The sequence below is a fragment of the Chinchilla lanigera genome, unplaced genomic scaffold (genome assembly GCF_000276665.1).
Source record: "Chinchilla lanigera isolate Chin_1 unplaced genomic scaffold, ChiLan1.0 scaffold00001, whole genome shotgun sequence".
In the NCBI taxonomy this organism is placed as follows: Eukaryota; Metazoa; Chordata; class Mammalia; order Rodentia; family Chinchillidae; genus Chinchilla; species Chinchilla lanigera.
Window position 1 is genome coordinate 23,214,307 of NW_004955402.1, and position 19,622 is coordinate 23,233,928.

A 19,622-nucleotide genomic window follows, 5' to 3' on the forward strand; every position below is an offset into this window, starting at 1 on the left:
GGGCTTATAGAGGTGCCACTGAAGGTTATGGAAACTGCAAATGATTCATACAACCTGCAACACCACAGGGTTTGATTTTTCCACCCATGACATGTCTCCTGTTAGGGTGGTACAATGCTCCTTCCTCAAGTAATACTCCTCACCAGTGGAGTCCTAGCTTATGGGCTAGCCTTCCTTAAGCTCCATACAGTGAGCATGCACTGAAGCCCCAAGGCATCATGAGGACTTGCTAGCCAGTGCCATGGTCTGTGCTTAGCCTGATAGTTTCCAGATGGAAAAATATATTATCTCTATATTGTCATAGACAAGTGAATGAAAATAAAATGAATGAACAAAACAATGTACTCTCCCATTAAACCTGTAAATCAACAGCTTGGTTTAAAATAGTTATTATTTTAGTTTTTCCCATTTAGGATACACTACTAGATTGTATATTTTTTTTACTAGTCACTATAATGTAATAGAGGACTGAAAGACTTTATTAGATTATGTCTTAGAAAGTATTACACAGAAAATCCTGTGTCTTTGGTTGAAGATGTATATGCCAAGTATTACATGTATTGGTATTTACTTAATTTCTTTCAAAGTCAGATTATAGTTAGTCTCCCAAATTTTGCTAGTGTTATTCACATTTGACAGAATTCTGGTCAAAGTATAGGGTGTAGGGTAAGGCTTCTTCATCAATTTGGTCTGAAATCATGTTTTATGGATTTTGCAGAGCTTTAAGAATTATTCATCATATCTGAATTTAGCAGGCCTAAAACATATCAGCAAGTTGGATTAGTGGAAATAAGACAAGGAACAGAACTTTCTTGGATCAGATTGTACACTAGTCTTCCAAATAAGCACAACTTTCCAAAAATGGAGACTTGTGAAGAACCATTGACTTTCTATCAAAAGTGGGTGGTGTCCAAGTTTATAGACTCAGGAGTCAGGGCTTCACAGTAATATTTCTGCTTCCCTCTAGTGCTGTGAAAAGATTTGGTCATGTTTATTTGCTGCAGATTATTGGTTCCTAAAAAAATCTCACTGCTCACAGGCACCTTCAGCAGCTAAGTCAGGGGAGCTCTGAAAAGCTTTTGCTTTTCAAAATGTTCTCAGCTAAATCACAAAGGACCTTTGTGACAGTTAAACTTGTTCCCGATCTTCTTTCTAATGTCTGTTTCTATTACCAAAAAGGGATTTGTGGACCTCAGAAGAGACTCGCCTTGTTCCAACTGGGCAGTGTTCTTTTTCTTCATTTCACGTGTTCTACTTTGCAGGATTAGTGTGAGAGGCTTCAGCAAAGCCTTCTTTACATTTTGTTATAATACTTGTATGCTTTCCTGTGTTGACACTTGAATGTCAGCTTTATGATTGGGGGGCATATCTGTCTTATTCACTGTGAGTCTTCACTTCTTAGCTGTGTGCCTAGAAAGTAATATGGTCCACAAAAGCAGAGGTATGTGGCCCTTCCTGTTGGCAGCTGAGTGACCCTTCATCCCCAACTGGCATACAGAAGATGAAGCTCATAATTATGTTGGAGTCTGCTCTGTGTTCTCTCCAGCTCAGAGTCAAAGGGGTTTGTTGGGAACTGAGCGTCTGCTTCTACTTGGAGGTGGTAACTCAATGTGAGTCAGTGATCCACAGTCTCCAGGAAGATCCCAGTAGGCCAGAGGCAGTGGAGACTGAACTTCTACCCTGCTAATCTATAATGAGCCAGGGTGAGTTGGTACTCTTGCTGGAGTGGTGATAATGTCATGCCGTAGGGAGTTAAATGTCTGCCTCCACCAAGGCCTGTAGGATATACCTGCAAAGGGTGACTGCCTGCTAAAAGAAAAAAGTAGAAAGGATGCAAAAGCTAACAGATAATATTCAAAATGTCCAGGATATAATTGGAAATCATTCATCATATCAAGAACTTGGGTAGTTGTACCTGGAATGGGAAAAGACAATCAACAAATACCAGCTCTGAAACGATCCAGATGTTGGAAATGTGTGATAAATGTTTGAAGCAGCCATCATAATAATCCTTCACTAGTCCAGGAAATACATGAAAAAAAATAAAAATATTTTAGCAAAGAAGTGTAATATATAAAAAAGAAACACATGGGTATTGTTAAACTGAAATTTATATAAACCAAAATAAAAATCTTCCTGTGACAGCCTTAATGGATTGGAGAAAACAAAGGAAATAATCAGTAAACTCAAAAACAGATCAGTAGAAATTACTAAATCTGAGTACCGTAGAAGTAGCTTGAAAAAGAATGAATTAAAATACCTATAGTCCCTCAAAGACCTGTGACACTGTAAGAATAGCTCTGGAATGCACATCACTGCAGTATAAGGAGCAGAGGAAAGAGGGCACTGAGCTGGAAAAGAATGTTTGAAGGAATAGTGGCCCAAATCCCCCTAAATTTATCAGGAGACATAATCTTACAGATTTCAGAAGCTAAATAAACCCCAAACCGAACAAATTCAAAGTTATCCACACCAAGACAAATGATAAATTTCTGAAAACTAAAGATGAAGGGAAAACAAACGTTTTAAAAGAAGCAGCAAAGAAATGTATTGCCAGTCAGGGACACCAATTCAGGTGACAGCAGATGATTCCTCTGCAACTACAGAGGCCAGCAGGAAGGAGCATAATATGTGCACAGGGAAAAAGGACACTGTCAATTATGAATTTTATACCTAGCAAATATGTCCATTGAGAATGAAGGAAAAAGTAAGATACTATCAGATGAAGGAGGACTAAGAGAATTTGTTACTAGCATACCTACCCTTAAAAGAATGGCAAAAGGATCTCTCAACAGAAAGGAAAAAAAGGGAGAAATTTTGAAACTTTAGGGAGAAAAAAACAACAGAATGGGTAAAAATAAGTATAAATAAAATAGACTTTTTCCTCAGAGGTTTCTGAAATCATATTTGAAGATTGAAATAAAAATTATAATACTGTTTCATACAATACTATCTGTATACAGAAGTAATACTTCAGGTAATTTTATTTAAAAAGTGTGGAGGATAAAATAAACTAAATAGAAATGGTAAAACATCAGTACTAACAGACTGTGATAAGGTAGTGTGTATGTTAAAATACCTACAGCATTTACTAAAAGAACTATATGAAGTCATATACTTAAAATCAGTGAAAAAAAAGCAATATGAATTTCTAAAAAATGTTCAAGTAGCCCATAGGAGATGAAAAAAAGGAGAAACAGGAAGTGAATCAAAGGGATAAAACAAAAAAAAAACAAATGGCAGACTTAAGCCTTAACATTTCAGTAATTACTTTACATTGAAAGATAAGAGATTGGTAGAGTAAAAGCAAACAAAACCAAAACAAAATTATAAACATAAAGACATAGAAACATTGAAAGTTAATAGTTAGGAAGAGATATAACATGCAAACATTAATCAAAGAAAAATAGTAATTATATTAGTATCAGGTTTTGGATCAAAGGAACTTTCTAAGGGCAAGGAAAGATCTTGTAAAATGATAAAAGAAGAAATAAATGAAGTGAATAGGCAAGAAAGACAGCATTTAAAAAAAGAATTACCTGAAATAAGGTCTTTATCCTATTGCCAAAATAAGAAAAGCTCACATTTACCAAGAAATAGAAAAAGAGAAAAGCCACTGAAACAGACTCACCACTTACCTGCAATCTCCTGGCCCCAAGCAGTCTACTTGTTTACAGAGAGAGCCACGAGCGGCGCTGGCTTGGTCCCGGGTTGTGGCGTGGAAGTGATGAGAAAAGGGGCAGAGTCTGGATATAACATGAAGGCTTAGGCAATGGGATGCCTTGCTGCACTGGATGTGGAGAATGAAAACACAAGAATCTAGAATGATTCTGAGGTTTTTAGAATTGTCAGCAAGGTAGGTGAAATTGTCCTATGTGAGCTAGCAAACAACTACAGGAGAAGCAGCTTTGGTGAAGGGTGGATGGTACTTAAAGTCTGAGGCTAGATAGGTGGTGACTGCAAGAGTGAATGTGGATGGAGAAAAGAGGTCCAAGAATGTATAAAACTTAGAGATAAGGAGCAGCCAGAAAGGAGAAGCCAGGAAAGAGGAAACAAACCAGGTGAGTGTCATATCCTGGGAGGATTGTGTGAAGAAGGACATGTGTGAAGGATGAGGAAGTGATCAGCTGAGACTAGGGCCGCCTCAAAGTTAGTGCCATGGAAATAAGTAGATTTGTGGGGAGGTGAGAGAAAAAGTTCCATTTGACTGAATTCTAGAGAGACTAGAGAGAAATTAGAGGCATTGAGCAAAATAGCTCCTATAAGCAGCTTTACCTTAAAAGAAAAATGATAGTTGGAGGACAAGTGGGGTCAAGAGAGTGCACTTCCTTTAAGATTGCAGAAATTGTACAGTTTTTATGCCAGAAGGATCTAATGGAAAGGGGCCGAGGGATGCAGGACAGAACCACTCCAGTGGTTTCCAAATGCGCCAGTGCAGTGGCTGCGCTCTGCTAAGCGGGGTGGTCTGTGGGCAGTCACAGAAGAGAGGCTGCGTCCTGGGGTTCAGGTGCAGATGAGGAGGTACAGGTGGAATAGAGCTCTGAAACATCTCTTCTGATTTGTCTGAAAAGCTCATCAGTATGAGCTGTATATACTCCTGAGTATGAGATGGGTGGATAAGTTAGAAGAGAGAGGGTATAGAAAGTCATCTAGGAAAGGGAGGAGAGGCAGTCAGCCAGTTGCAGTGACCATGAACTTAAAGTGCAGTCACTGGTGTGGTTTGTGTGACTTCAGGACTGGGGTTGCAGAGAGAGGTAAACTTACCTTCCAACACATGCCCTGGGTCAGGTAATTGTTTCCTTGTCTCCCCTTGTCTGGTTGGGACAGAGACTTATCCCTTAATTACCCATATCAGGGTGGCTCCTGACTAGCTGCTACAGGAGGGCAAGAAAGTTGAGGAAAATTTCTCCTGTGAGCTGAGCTTAGATCCAGGAGCAATGTCACACCAGGAAGAGTTCTAGTCCCAGAGCATATCATCAGCCATGACCACCTTCTGCTTTGATTGCTTTATTTCAGTGTCTTCTCTGAAGTCTCTCCTGTGTGTCTGGCCCTTTCCTTACCTAACTGGTTCATGGAATTCCCAGCCCCTTACAACTTTCTTATTGTCTTCCTCCTGTGCCCTTTCAGGGTTGTGGTCCCCAGGCCTTCAGGATGTGGGTGTAAATGGACAGTGTGGCGACATCCTCACCAACAAACGGTTCATGCTGGACATGCTGTATGCCCATAACAGAAAGTCCACGGATGATGAAGAGAAGGGTGAGGGTGAGACAAGGAGGACTGAGCAAGAGGTGGACACAGTGGCCAGCCTGGCCACCAGGATATCCACCTTGCAGGCCAACTCTCAGGCCCCGGAGGAGAGTGTCAGAAGGGTAGACGTAGGCTGTCTGGACAACCGAGGCAGTGTGAAAGCATTTGCAGAGAAATTCAACAGTGGGGATCTGGGGAGAAGTTCCATCTCTCCTGATGCTGAGTCCAATGACAAGGTTCCGGAGACAACACCCACACAGCCAAAGACTGAGTCAGATTATATTTGGGACCAGCTCATGGCCAATCCAAGGGAGCTCAAAATCCAAGACATGGATTTTACCGACCTGGGGGAGGAAGATGACATTGATGTCCTGGATGTGGACCTGGGTCACAGGGAAACTCCAGGGCCACCTCCCCCACCCCCACCCACCTTTCTGGGTTTACCACCCCCACCCCCTCCACCCCTGTTGGACAGCGTGCCTCCCCCTCCTGTCCCTGGTAATTTATTGGCTCCTCCTCCTCCCGCATTCAGTGCTCCTCAGGGCTTAGGGTGGTCCCAGGTACCCAGGGGTCAGCCCACATTTGCTAAGAAAAAGAAGACTATCCGTCTGTTCTGGAATGAAGTCCGGCCTTTCGAGTGGCCATGTAAGAACAACCGCCGTTGCAGAGAATTCCTGTGGTCAAAACTGGAACCCATTAAGGTGGACACTTCTAGACTGGAGCACCTGTTTGAGTCTAAATCCAAGGAACTATCTGTCACAAAGGTACCTCTGGGCTCCTGCATGTTTCTTGATTTGTAGTGGGGTAGGGCTAAAGAGATGTATTCACTATAAAATACCCTTCTTCGTGTTGCTTTGACTATTTGGTAAAAAGCCCATTGATATAAAAATGTGACCTTTAGGATAGTTTTCCTGTGTCATATGCTGGGTGTAAGCTACATAATGGAATATCAGTTACTAATATACAAAGTAGCTTTCAGAGAACCAGATAACCCTGAAGGAGAGACAGAAAAGTTAGTCCGAGCACAGCCCAGTGTAAGCAAGAGACAGGTGAACTTGGTAATTTACTAAACTCAGAAGATCAGTTTATTTACTCTTACCATCAGGGATTACGGTAATAGTAATAGTTGGAACTTCAGCTATTTGAACTTTGAACTCAATGCTTTTTCAAAGGCAATCATTCAAGTGATATTTCTTTGGATGATCTCCCTAGCCAGCACACTGCAACTGTCTAGATGTTTCCTAATAGATACATAGTTAGCATCCTATAAATATTACATATACATCTAGATTGCTTATTTTTAATAAATGTTTGAGAATCTGTAGGCATGACTAACACAGCTGTTACATCCACTTTCTTAATAGAAAACACATGAAATCATTGGGCATCAAATGGAAACTAACGGTTCTTGAACACTGTTGAAGACACTGTGAGATAGTCTATCAGATTATATTTTTTCAGAATTCAGTGCATCAGTAATACCTCCTCTGCATATCTTAAGGACTTTTTAAACCCTTATAACTCAGGGTGCATTCCAATTTTAAAGCATTTCAGGACCTTGGGGTGTGAGAAAGCATTTGTAAGGTAATGTAAACATGGAAGAGCTTGTGGTTGTGAGTCAATTCTAACTCCATGTTGCTTCATCTGTTAATCTTTTGGAGTGTGTATAAAGCGTGACAGTAAGGACCAACTCTAAATCCAACACTGTGTAGCGTCCTGAAGACTAGAGTGACCTTCAAGCAAGGTAGTGCCTGTAGTTTCTGTGTGATGCTGAAGGGTCAGTTAGGGGAGCTGTACTTGGACATGCTTCTTTTAAATTCCTCATCGAGCTTTTAAAACTACTTCCTGCTCCTTGCTCGTTGGCCTTTACCCGACTGTCTATTTCTGCCCAATCCCAACAAGAATGTGAATCTAAATCATTTCCAGCCTTAGGGACTCTGTCAAGTCAGAATTAAAGCTTTCTCTTTTGTAAATTCAAACCGCTGAGAGCTAATATAAAAAATGAAGCCCAGTTAGTACTGTCCTTCACTCGAAAGTGAACCCAGCTTTTGTCTTGTCTAGAAAATAGCTCCTAGGAATGTTGTTCTGGGCATTCACTCTTGGTGCGTCCAAATCCTGATTTTCCCAGACTGGTGCCATGTGTTGCGAAGCCAACCACATGCCCCTTTCTAGTTTTTACGTTCTGCCTGGCATTTGGGAGATGAACAGCCAGGAGTAAGACAGCATTCTGTGTTTTCTAAGAGTTACCCACAACCTAAGGCAACATTCTATGTTTGCCAAGAGTTACCCACAACCTGTTTTGCTGACACCACCCCCTGACCCACTGATCCAATTGACCAGCCTCTTCCTCCTCCTCCACCCCTCCTCCACTCACTTGGTTGCTCTGGGCTTCTGTGGTTGCTCATTGCCTTTGGAAGTTGCCAGGGAGAGGCTGCTCTTGACTCAGCATGGGGAGGGATGAAAAGGAGTAAGAGGCTGGCAGTGAAAGCACTTTTAACTTCCTTTTGCAAAGGAAATAGCAAGATTAAGTGTCCTCAACAAGATCCAAAATGAATGGTTCACTTGCCTCCCTCTTTGGGTTCCACTGTGCTTTGGTTAATGATTTGGTTGGTGATAAGATTTTAGCATCTGTGCTTTCCACAGCTCAAAGTTCCATTCTTACCTGAAGTAGGTAGCTACTTCTTAAAAGACTTGAATGCCTAGCTGATGGACATTTGCCTAGTTTTGTGAAGTATATTCCGCATCTGTATATTCTACCAGCTGCAGATGGAATTGCATCTTAACCTGTACAGTCTTTTTCTTGGCATTATTCTTTAAATAATACAGTGTAATGATTATATATGTGGCATTAACATTGTATTAGGTAAGATAAGTAATGTAGAGATGTATACAGGAGGTTGTGCATAAGATATGTACAGATGCTATGCCATTTTGATTAAGAATCTTGACCATCCAAGGATTTTGGTAACCTCAGTGATCCTGTAACCAGTCCCTCATGAATACTGAGGGACACCTATATTGAAAAGTTCACCAAGTTGATTCCAAAGGTTCTACAATAAGGTGCAGATTCCCCTGCCTTGATTTTTGGAATAGGAAATATAAGCAGGAGTTTATTTCCAAATTGTTACAAAAGGTAAAAATACAAATTAGATTTAAAACAAATCATTGATAAGGTGAATCCATTTTGTATATGTTACCAGTTAAGTTATAAGCAATTTCATTTCTGTTCCTAATCATTGGTTGTGACTTTTGTAAAACAGCTATAAACAGCCACTTCCAAATTTTGGCACATGAGAAGTTTTTCATTAAACACAATAGACTGCAGTAATGAAATAGGCTTCATAAGGCAGCACAAAAGAAAGGAATTGGTTTTAGTTTCTATTTGAAAACTAGCACCATACTAGTATTATAGGGTATGGCTGTCACCATTCGATTTACTTCAAAACAAAGATCCCCATAAGCCAGATCCAAGACTGAACTGACTATTTAATGAGCATGATGAGAACAAAAGATGTGCTTTTTTGTTTCCATTCAAAATAGTTTCTAAAATAGGATCTATATTTCTCTTTCAACAAGAAAGATATAGCTTTTTGGTAAGATGACTTCCATTGTGTTTTGTGGAAAAAGAATAAAATCTGGTGCTAAATTCCAACATGTGATGTTTCTACTGCTGGTCTGATAAGTAATAAGTCACATAGGGGACCCTTAAATTGCTCCCAGAGAAACTGTCAGGACAGAAAGTCCTTGGAGATCTGTACTTGACACCATCCTGAGGAGTACCAGGAAATAGCTTTACAACTCTTGGGCCTAATCAGGACTGGCAAACCCTCACACTTCCGGGAGGCCAAGTCACCACCAGACTGAGACAGGCGTGGAGTGGAACAGGAGACCAGAAAGAAGTGCGGACTCAGTTTTCCCTTTACAGACCGGATGCTGTCTTATTCTCTTGTGTTCATTAAGTTTATCTCATGGGGGAACTCTAGAGTAGATATGGAGACATTTGATTTTTTTTAACTGAAAGTTTCAGAATAGATCAGCAATTGTTGATGGTGACTTTTTAAGACAATGTGGAGATGATTTAATTGGCCAGGGGATAAGCCTCAACCTGGGTTATTTTTAAAGCACATTCTAAAATACAGTCCAGGTTGTAATTCACTGATAAAGTGACAGCCGAGGCACCGAAGGAGTAATAGCTTCCTACCACCCACTTTAACATTGGTATCCTTGACCTGATTTATTGTTCTGAAGACAGAACAGAACTTCACTACCCTAAATTCAAATTCAGAACAAAGGGAGTGTGCTCTTTTATTTCATATCAAACTCAGAAAATCTGGATTCTGCCCAGAAATTCCAAACACAATTTGTTTTTGCCTGTTGTGCCAGCATTGGTAGTCTCCCCAAGTCTCCTGATTAAAGTGATAGATAAACTAACACAGACTGACTGACTGACCATTGGCATCTGCTGTCAGAGGCTCAAAGGCCAAATATGGGAAACTGATACCTTTTTTGTTCACTTAATAATAAGACAAGCCTATTCTGGCAAGAAATTTTATTCCTAACTAATGGTTTTTCAGCCTTCATTTAGGCTTAGTTTTCTGTTTCTTGTATTTTAGTTTTTGCCTTTGGGTTTTGCTTTAATGTGTATCTCAGCATCTCCCTTATTGTAAGACTTCAGGAAAATTCCATAGTCATCTCATCCTTGTGATGTCAGTATCAGTGCATCTTTGTAACTGTCACTTTCTCAATAGGCAGTTTTGAAACTATCCTGTGGCATCACTCTTGGCAGAGAGCAGAGACTGAGGAGGAAGGATTTACCATTTCTAGAACATGTGCCTTGCTGAGCCAGACCCAGGGTCTCTGACCTCGATGCTGAGAAGTGTGAGCAGAGGTTGGTCTCCTTTCATGGAAGCACTCTCAAACTTAGCAGTATTCTTCCAGACTCGGAGTTCTCCAAATAAATCATATCCATAGTCTAGCTTCTATTTTCAGCCCCAGCACTTTTTGGAGTGATAAGTTCTGTGTGTTGAATGTTCACTTTTTAAATATCACATCCTCTACTACTAGTAAAATTACTCTGAAAAGTCAAAGGAGTGATTGGTTATGTCAGCATTTCAGGGAACCTTAAACTTCATGCTTATTCAATACTATTTAAATTTACCTCCCCACCTTTTTCTAATTGCTGCTTGCATCCTCAGCCTTTTCTTTTCCAAAAATGAATGGTTTTAATGGAAAATTAAAATCTTTCCTTATCCCTACGATGTTGACTGAAATCAGGTTGTGGTCGCTCTGGCATGGTGACCCTGTCACCTCCCAGTAACCATTTAGAATCGCATTTAGTCCTTCCTTGCAGATTCTAAGGTATTTGTTCTTAGAGACAAGAATTTATTCTACTCAAAACCTCAACTTGTGCTTCTCCTCTCCATGAGGCATTTGTCAGCTATCTGCACCAAAGGTTAGTGTTTTGCAACTCTTTGGGCAGACTTGCGGCTCCACACTGCTTATCTCCATCTGGACCTGAGTACATGGCTTAACTGTTCTAGAAAATAGTCCTGTTACTCTGTGCGAGACTCTCTGTGCCTTGGAGTGGCTAAAATTGCAAGATATTATCTCTTAGCCTTCATAAATTGATCTGAGACTGGGTCTCTAACCCAGCTAGCCACCCGCCAGGTGACTCTGGCTGCAGAGCAATGTCAAAGCCTTTCCTGAAGCCTTGCCACTTAGCAGTCGCTACTTGGCTTCCTCGCCTGTGCTTCCCAGAGATCCTGTTCCTCTTTTGCCCTGGAATGCTATCGTTTGGATGCCTCTCTCTAGAAGGATAGCCTCTTTTTTCCTCCAAACTGGACCCTTACCATAATTGGGCACCTTGTGAAGAAGGAATTATGTTGCCTTAATCACATCTTTCCTGCCCCTTCTTTCTAAGAGTCCTCTGCTCTTGAGAGACAGGGTAACCCCTGTCTCTCATGCATCTTGGCTGTTCACACCCTGCCCCCTTGTCCCTGTGGAGCCCTTGGCCGAGTCAACAAAAACAATAAAAGCCCTACATGGCATCCAAGCCTGAAGCATTTCTCCAGAGATGGTCTTACTCTAGTGTGGAAAGGCTACTATGGGCATATCGGAGGCCCCGTGGTTGGCATGGTTTGAAGGAGGAGCTACGCTCTAAGAGCTGAGTTTTGCTAGACTTTCTGGAGCTAAAACAGAGCCTGGTTTCTTCCCTGTGTCCCCATCCATCCTTAAAGAAGCAAGTTCCCTCTCTCCATGAACACTTGTGGACTTATTTGGCAAAATAGCATGTTGAGAGGTAGCCCCACAGTGATTCCCCACACTGCCTCACACCCACCCTTGTGTTCATCTCCCCCAGACATAGTTGTTCCTGTTTTCACATCCAGCCATCCCCCTAGATTAACAGCCTGTGCCTGGGTCCTGGGCCCACAAATGCCTGCCTCCAACTTCTGTCCCTGCTCTAGAGTTCCTGGAACTTTCTGCGGGAGAGGACAGAGATTTTGGCCAGGTCACCTTTTAGCAAAGAACTGGGACAGAGACCTTAACTTCCTGTCAACCTAGAGTTAACCAATGATGTCACAGGCTTCCTGGCCTTCCTCAAATAAGCACTTTTTGTCAGCACTTGAAGAAATGTTCTTCTTTGAGGACTGGACCTGAAAGGCACTCAGGAAATACCTGTTTTAGGAAATGTGATAGCAGAGTCAGTTAATATGGGAAGATACAATCAATCAGAAGGACACCGTTGGAGAACTGAACTTCCACTCCCACCTCCATTCAGGCTTTGGGGGCCTAGACCACCGCTTGATAATGTCTCAGGACTGCAGTCAGCAGGGATGCCGATGCACCCCACTAGCAAGGGGGTTGCACCACGCTGCCCCGTTGCCGTTCCTGCATGAGCCTGTGTTCCCGCTTCCCCCCAGTGACTCCTCTTCCTACAATGAAGATCTCAGTCAGTCCATTCTGTCATAGTGTTCATTCACCATATTGGTTTGTTTTAACTTTTTAAAATATATTTTTCTAATTCCAGAAGCAAGTCTTATTGAAATTTTGATGGAATTATTTTAAATACATATGTTAAATAAGAAGTTTTTAGTGTACTTACAAATTAAGACTTCCTAAGAGCCTGGCATGGTGGCACATGCCTGTACTTCCAGCTCTCAGGGAGGCTGAGGCAGGAGAATCACAAGTTCAAAACCAGCCTGAGGAAGTTTGTGAGTAAATGAAACTCTGCCTCAAAAACAAAAAAAATAAAGTGGGCTGTGAATATAGTTCAGTGCAAAGGCTCCAAGTTTAACCTGTAGTACTGAAAAGAAAAAAGACATTCCTACCCAGGGACATGTTTCCTGTTCATCCAAGTCCTTTCAGCACTTTCAAGAACAATTCACCATTTTTTTAAAGTAGGCTCTGCTTTGTATTGATACTTCAGGAGATTCTTGGTTTTGCTTTCTTGTTTCGCTGTTGTTTTGTGACATGCCTATTCTCTGGGTTCCAACTTAAATGCAAACCACTTTTTAATTTCCTGCACATAAGCTACCTAGCCCCCTCCCTTCTTTCTGACCCTGGTTCCATCTCTTTCCCATCACATCTCACCCCCTAGATGCCTTCAGAGGGCCCTTCCCCTTTCCTGACCAACTTCACAAGGGCTGCTCTTCTTTCTCTGACCTCTCTTGTGTAACCCCCCATCACTGACCAATTTCCTAAAATTGTAAATCATGGACAATCACCACAGCTTCCAATCAAAGAAATGCAATAAGGAGAAGGGTGCCTGGGAAAGACTTTTTAGCCAGTGCAGGCTGGATGGACTGGGGAGGAAAAGAGCTGGGAAGCAAGAGGCCGGTGGCAGCTGCTGGGAGGGGCTGGATGCTGGAGAGTCAGGCTCTGGGTGGAGGTGGCAAGCATGGAGGAGGAGGAATGGGCATGAGAGGCTTTGGGAAAGTAGTTGCACTGTCATGGAGCCATGTGGAGGCCTTAGTGAAGTTCAGTATGGCTGATGTGGGGCTTAGATCCCGAAGGACAGCTGAAATGGATCGGAACTGGGGACTACTCATCCTTGGACAGGGACTTGTGCACAGAGAGCTCTGTCTTGCTCCTGCAGGTACAGCACTAGGTTACTGTGGGAGGGACAGACAGGGCTGGACAGCTCCACACAACCTATACCCTCACCTTGGGCAGAACTGACCAACAGATCCTTGAGTGTTCATAGCATGAGGTGCAGATCTGCTTAAATTATCAAGAATGGCACTTAAAACACCTCTTGGCCAAAATCTAAGGATTGAATAATTCAATTTCAGATGTTTCTTTCATTTTTTATTTTTTCTTCCTGCTGTGTATGGAAATGCTTTGAAAGGTGTACAGTCTGTGGGGGCAGCTTTCTCAGTGTCTCACCCTGCTCAGTAGAGGAGTGTGTGGGGATGTCCATCACTTACTAAGCTGAGTTTTATTAAGGAAGGGACCCAGGGCATGTTGGGTGCAGTCACCACGTAGGTCTGTGCAGGTCGTTTGCTGCACATGGATGCAAGCTGCCAGGGAAGAGGCTGGAATCTGAGTGGAACTTCTTCCAAGCTGTTTGTGGGCAGCTGTGTGTCATGGAGCTCTGTCTCCCAGAGGAAGCTTCTCTTTCTCTTCCACACAAAGACCCCAGCTGGGCTGGCTGGGCCTGCATAGGCACCCCTCCAGGCTCCTAGAGTGACAGGACTGTGAGTGAGTGACTAGGGGCTAACAATTCCCAGAGAAGCCGTGCTGCCATCCCTTATGCTCACAAGATGTGTGCAGCAGCACCTTCACACTCCATGTCCACATTCTTGGCAAGAATAAGCAGAAGGGCAAAATGTCTGTCCCTTTTTAGTCAGGAAAACAAAAGCCAGAACTAAGCCGCAGTGCTAGTTTTAGATACAAAAGGTCTAGGGAGATAACTTTTAAACCGATTCATTGCCAGCCTACTGAAAATAATTGGGGTCCTGGTGGTGACTCGGGGAGAGAGAACGATGGGGTAGGTTCCCCTGTGGAGCCTGGAGAAGCAGGCATGGCCACACCCCAGCATGGGCACCGCAGCGTCTAACATCTCTCTACAGGGGTTGCACCTGTATTCAGCGTGTTGTTAAACCTTTCTTATTTCTTCTTAGTATTCCTCATCAAACATACTATTTTAAATTAGATTTAAAAGCTAAGTTGATAATTTTCAGGAGCTCTTCGTAGTTTATTTGATTAAATATACAGAAGACAAAGTCTGCCCTGCAAAGCAAGGATGCCTCTATGCCGTGTGTCCCTGAGAGCCACTGCTCAAAGCTGATGACCACACCCACAGGCATCGCCTCTCCTGGCCACCAGCCTCCAAAACAGCTGGGATGCTTTCAGTTGTTTTCTTCATGGAAAAAAAAAAAAAAAAAAGGAGTTTATTCCCCAATGTGTATTTAGGGATCTAAAATAGAACTTTAGCAATGAAATTTGGAGGCCCAGGAGGACTTCAGTCCATTTTTCCCTGATGGCTTCCTGTGCCTAGTGTTTACTCAGTCTCCAGATGGCGCAGCTGCTCCCAGACCCAGCCAGGTTCCTGCTGTGAAGGAGAGGGTGAGACCAGATGGTGAGTAGGGGCCGGTCTGCGGAGCTTGACTTGAGCCCTCAGCTGGCTTGTGTGATTTTCTGAGATGTGGCCCCATCAAACCTACAGCATCATCCCTAGTCCTGCCAGTTCCCAGGCACCTAGGCAAAGCTGCTGTTTATCTCCTTACCTTCCCCTTGGCCGCAGATTGTATCCCACATATTCTGTAGGCCCAGCTCAATGTCAGCTCTTACAGGCTCTGACCCACCTCACCCCCAGGTGAGTTACAGCTGCCCTGCCACTGAATCCGCTTACACAGAACCCCACTGCCCTGCTGAGTGTGTTTTCCCCTTCAGGGAAGCCACTCTACCTTACTGAGCTTTATTGCCCTAGACGTGAATCAGGAGAGTCATCCTCCGAGCTGTGTTTGCCCCAAGGGAAACCTGAGCAAGGGCAGGGAGCTTGCTGGACCAGATCTCCTCCCGTTGTCCTCCATTCCCCACTGCTACCCCTGCTCTTAACTTCCTGAAAGCTGAAGGGGAAGATGGGGAAGGCAGGAGGGTTGTGGTCACAGGTCTTGAAGGTCACAAGTGTTGGCTCAGTACCTCACATTCTTTGTCTGCTAGGGCTGCCTTAATGAAATACCATAGATTTAATGGCTTAAACAAGAGAAATATTTTATGCTTCTGGAGGCTAAGAATTTCAAGATAAATGTGCTGGCTGACTTGGTTCCTTATGAGAACTTTCTTCCTGGCTTTTACATGGCCACCTTCTTGCTGTGTGGTGGAAGGAGAGAGCTGGCTTTCTGGTGTCTTATAAGCACTCTAAACCCACTACGAGAACCTTACCCTTGTGATTTCACCTAAACCTAGTATCCTCCAAAAAACGATCACATTGGGAATTAGAGCTTCAACCCTTGAACATGAGGGGAAAGCAGACCTTCAGTGTAAGACACACACTTACTGAGTTTTGGCCATATGTTAGCCTGGGGAGGCTTGGAGAATGAGAGAAGTCTAGGGTGTGACTCCGAGGGGTACTCAGGCCAGCAGGAAAACCATACAGCCAAGGGCTCACTGCAGATGCCAAGATACCTCTTGTTCCCTGTCCGTACCGGTGGCTCAGTGCCAGCCTGTCCTGCGTTCCTCTTCACCAGCATGTGGCTTTTCATTTCTCTTCCTTGGCTGGCCCCTCTTCCCCACCCACTGTGCAGCTAGACCCATATCTCAGTGTAGCAGGAAAGGTGGAGGTGCTGTGATCTAACGGACATAGGGTATTTGGATGGTGACAAGGGCCCTGAGTCACCTCAGCCGGTGATCCAGAGGGGCTGACAGGCCAGCTGCGCTGGCCTCTTCTCATCAGCTCTGTCTTCTCAGCATATGTACTGAGCTCTCTGGGCACACACCATCTGTCTGGGGGCCAACCAAGACACAGTCTGACACCTCACAACCCAGAAAGAAGCTCAGAAAAGTTTTAGTTTTATTTTCACTGCTTCTATGGAAAAACACAGGTTTTTTTTTTTTTTCTTGCAAAATATCACATTTTTCCCAATTGAAGGAAAATCAATTTTATTTTGTAATGTGTCTGACTTGTGAAGTTCCACTGCTGACCCAGGCTTGGCAGCTTCTCGGAGCTTAGTCCTTGATCTCTTTCTTCTGAGCTGAGTGGAAGCCAGTCTTTCCCTGAGCTGAATTGGGGCCATTTGTTTTCATCTCTAAATACGGAATGAGTTTTCTTTTAATAATGAAACACAGAAAAAACCTAGGATGATGCATTAATCTTTGGTTTTCCTTGCTTTATCACCAAGAAAACTGCTGCAGATGGAAAAAGGCAGGAGATCATTGTTCTAGATTCCAAGAGGAGCAATGCCATCAATATTGGTCTGACAGTGCTGCCCCCTCCAAGAACGATTAAGATCGCCATTTTAAATTTTGATGAATATGCCTTAAACAAAGAAGGAATTGAGGTAAGAGAGCTTCATGCGGTTTGTGTTCTGTAATATGTCACATGCTTAAAATGTTTATTACATTATTGTATCCAGTATGATTTTCTTCATAGAGTAATTACCTTTTAATGTCCTCAGCCAAATTCTAAATAATGTTGGTAATTCTTGTTCTTACTCTGGGGTGAGGTGAGCTTTACTTTATCCATGAAGTTCAGAGATTCTCACTCTTTAGTTCATGTATGGATCTCCTCTGACCACGCTCTGCCTGCCTCAAATGGAAAAAAAAAAAATTCCAACTTTCTTACAAGGGAGATAGGGTCTTCTTTCATGTCGTTCCACACATGGTTAGCAAACACTTTTAAATGTCGGGTTTTTAATAGATGCTCACATCAAGGTAAAGGACTTTTTCTCTTGGCACTTATTGGGATATGTACAGAGGTATGTGGTTTGATAATATGGAAAAGCAAGCAACTGAGGCTACAGGCCTTGACCTCAAAAGTGGAGAAAGATTGGGTGGCATGGCTGTGATTGTGTGACTGTTAAGCAGACCACTTGGAGCCATGGCTTACCTGCTGAGCTAGGGGTCATGTTCTGGCCAACCTTTCCCTCTACCCAGGCTGGTGCCATTTTGGAGTAGGTGAAATACCTTATTCTAAAATTGGAAGAAGAGTGAACAGAGTTAATGGCCAACACACAGATTCCTACACAGGAGTGATATAGCCCGAAGGCCCACCAGGTCAGAATGGGGAGTCTGGGGGCTTTACTTGGTGCTATTGGCCTATCATTCTGTTGGCAAAGAGCTCCAGACTCCTTTAAAGCCATTCCCTGACTGGAGTTCATCCATGACCAGTCTTCTTGAGCAAGGAGAGAGCAAATGAAGATGAAACCTGACTCCAGAGTCAGAAAACCAGAAGCAAGGAAGGGCTTGGGCAGTGGTGCCAGTCTTGGCCACAGCCCTCTGTGGAAGGGATTGATGGAATCACAGAATGCATAGGAGTGGAGCCAGCAGGCCAAGCCTGCTTTTGTGCTTTGGAGAGAAGAGGCCTAAAGGGGGAAAAGTACTCCTAGAGGTTTGTACTGGGTTGAATAGCATCCCCCTAGAAATTCATGTCCACCCATGGTGTGACTTTGTTTGGAAATATGATTTTGTGGATGTAATCAAGTTAAAATGAAGTCATACTGGGTTACGATGGGCCCTAAATGTGACAACTGGTGTCCTTACAAGAATAAGGACATTTGGAGACAGACACAGAGAAGAGAATTCTGTGTCATGACAGAGAATTCACAGGGAGACACACATAGGACAGAATGTCATGTGCAGCAGAGGCAGAAATTAGAGTGATGTGTTTATATGCCAAAGAATGCCAAGGGTTGCAGGCAAGCACCAGAAGCTAAAAAGAGGCAAGGAATAATTCTCACCTGGAGGCTTTAGAAGGAGTACAGCCGTGCTAAGTCCTTGACTCGTGACTTCTGGTTTCTAGATCTTGAATAGAATTTTCTTCTAAGCCACCAAGTTCATGGTCTATTGTTAAGGCAGCCCTAGAAACCTATATAGGGCCCAATCAGCTCTACTCTGAGAAATATGCATACCCTTTTCCAGGAACAAGGACACAAGGTGATGCCTATCCTTCCTGGATGGAGAGGAAATGGGCTGGAGAGTCAGACAGGCAGCACACCCATGTGGGCACAGCAGGTGGAAAGGAATGGGCTGGTGACAGCAGGCAGAGCTGAACAGTGATACTGAGGCAGCTGTCTGGCGGTGAGAAGGGGAAGGCCAGGCATCTGTGAGGAACCCTCATTCCGGGGTCCTCCAGAGAAGCACAGGAGAAGGGCGGGGCCTGCCATCAGGTGAACCTGGGTGAACTAAACGCAAGACACTTCATTGAGGAGGGACCAGGCATGGGCCCAGCCATCGTGTTTACTTATTAAGATCCTTTAGAAATTGCAAAAGCTCAGATTCACATGCGGGGAGGGTTTAAATAGCCAGCCTGGTTGAAGGAATCATGACAGCTTCTTTTAAAAATACTTCTTCTGCTTGTCAGGAGGAGTTGAAAGTCCCTCAGGGAGAGTGTTTCCTTTGGCATTTGCTTTTGTTCTTTCCTAAAATGTAGCTTTCCCTCAATGGGGAAAGTTTCAGATATAATATTTACATAGATTTTTAAATGAACCAAATTATCCTTTTGTCCTGTCTGACCACTTTCTATTTGACCATCCTTTAGATCCAGGAAAGAATATCAGTAGTAGATCCATGCCAATGAGTATAATAAAAATAGGTAGGTACATCACATGTATTCTCCTCAAAAGTTTGCGAGGTACATATTCTCCTGCTCCCTGTCTTAAAGGTGAAGAAAGCAAGTCCCAACATTAGTCTCACAGACCTGTGAGAGGTCCAGCGGAATGGAAGCTCCAGACCCTGAGTGCACAGGCTGGCCCAGGAGGGATGCTTGGGGCTGGGCCATGTACCACAGACAATGAAGGGGAACTGGAAGAAAGACAGAAGTGTGCACAAGGCCGCACAGTTTACCTCACAGCACTGACTGTGGCTCCCCTCAGTCCCCCGACCCCACCCAGGAGTAGCTGATATAGGAAAGAATTTACAGTGAAAAGACTCAGCTATGAAAGCACAGGTGAATCCTTACCAATATGTTATCATATCATGAGCCCTCAATAAACCTGTTTTTGGTCACACTAGAACTTGAAGTTACATTTTTATCACCTTTCTTCTAAAAGCAGGGTTTCTCAACCCTAGAGCCATTTTGGGTTGGGCAATCTTTGCCTTGAGGCTATCCTGGACATAGCAAGATGTTCACCAGCATTCCTGGCCTCTACCCACTAGAAGCCAACACCATCTACCCTCCCCTACCTCAACCCATAGCCAAGAATGTCCCTAGATGT

The 19,622-nt window shown here is 43.3% G+C and overlaps 1 protein-coding gene across 9 annotated transcripts in view; it reads left to right on the forward strand.

Moving 5' to 3' along the window:
- Fhod3 (formin homology 2 domain containing 3) overlaps positions 1 to 19,622 on the forward strand; it is a 455,934-nt gene that overhangs the window by 392,247 nt on the left and 44,065 nt on the right. For all 9 annotated transcript variants that reach the window (XM_005372817.2, XM_005372818.2, XM_013510258.1 and 6 more), the window contains 2 exons: positions 5,128 to 6,011; positions 16,590 to 16,748. In XM_005372817.2, the coding sequence (XP_005372874.1) occupies positions 5,128 to 6,011; positions 16,590 to 16,748 (1,043 nt within the window). The remainder of the gene's footprint in view (positions 1 to 5,127; positions 6,012 to 16,589; positions 16,749 to 19,622) is intronic.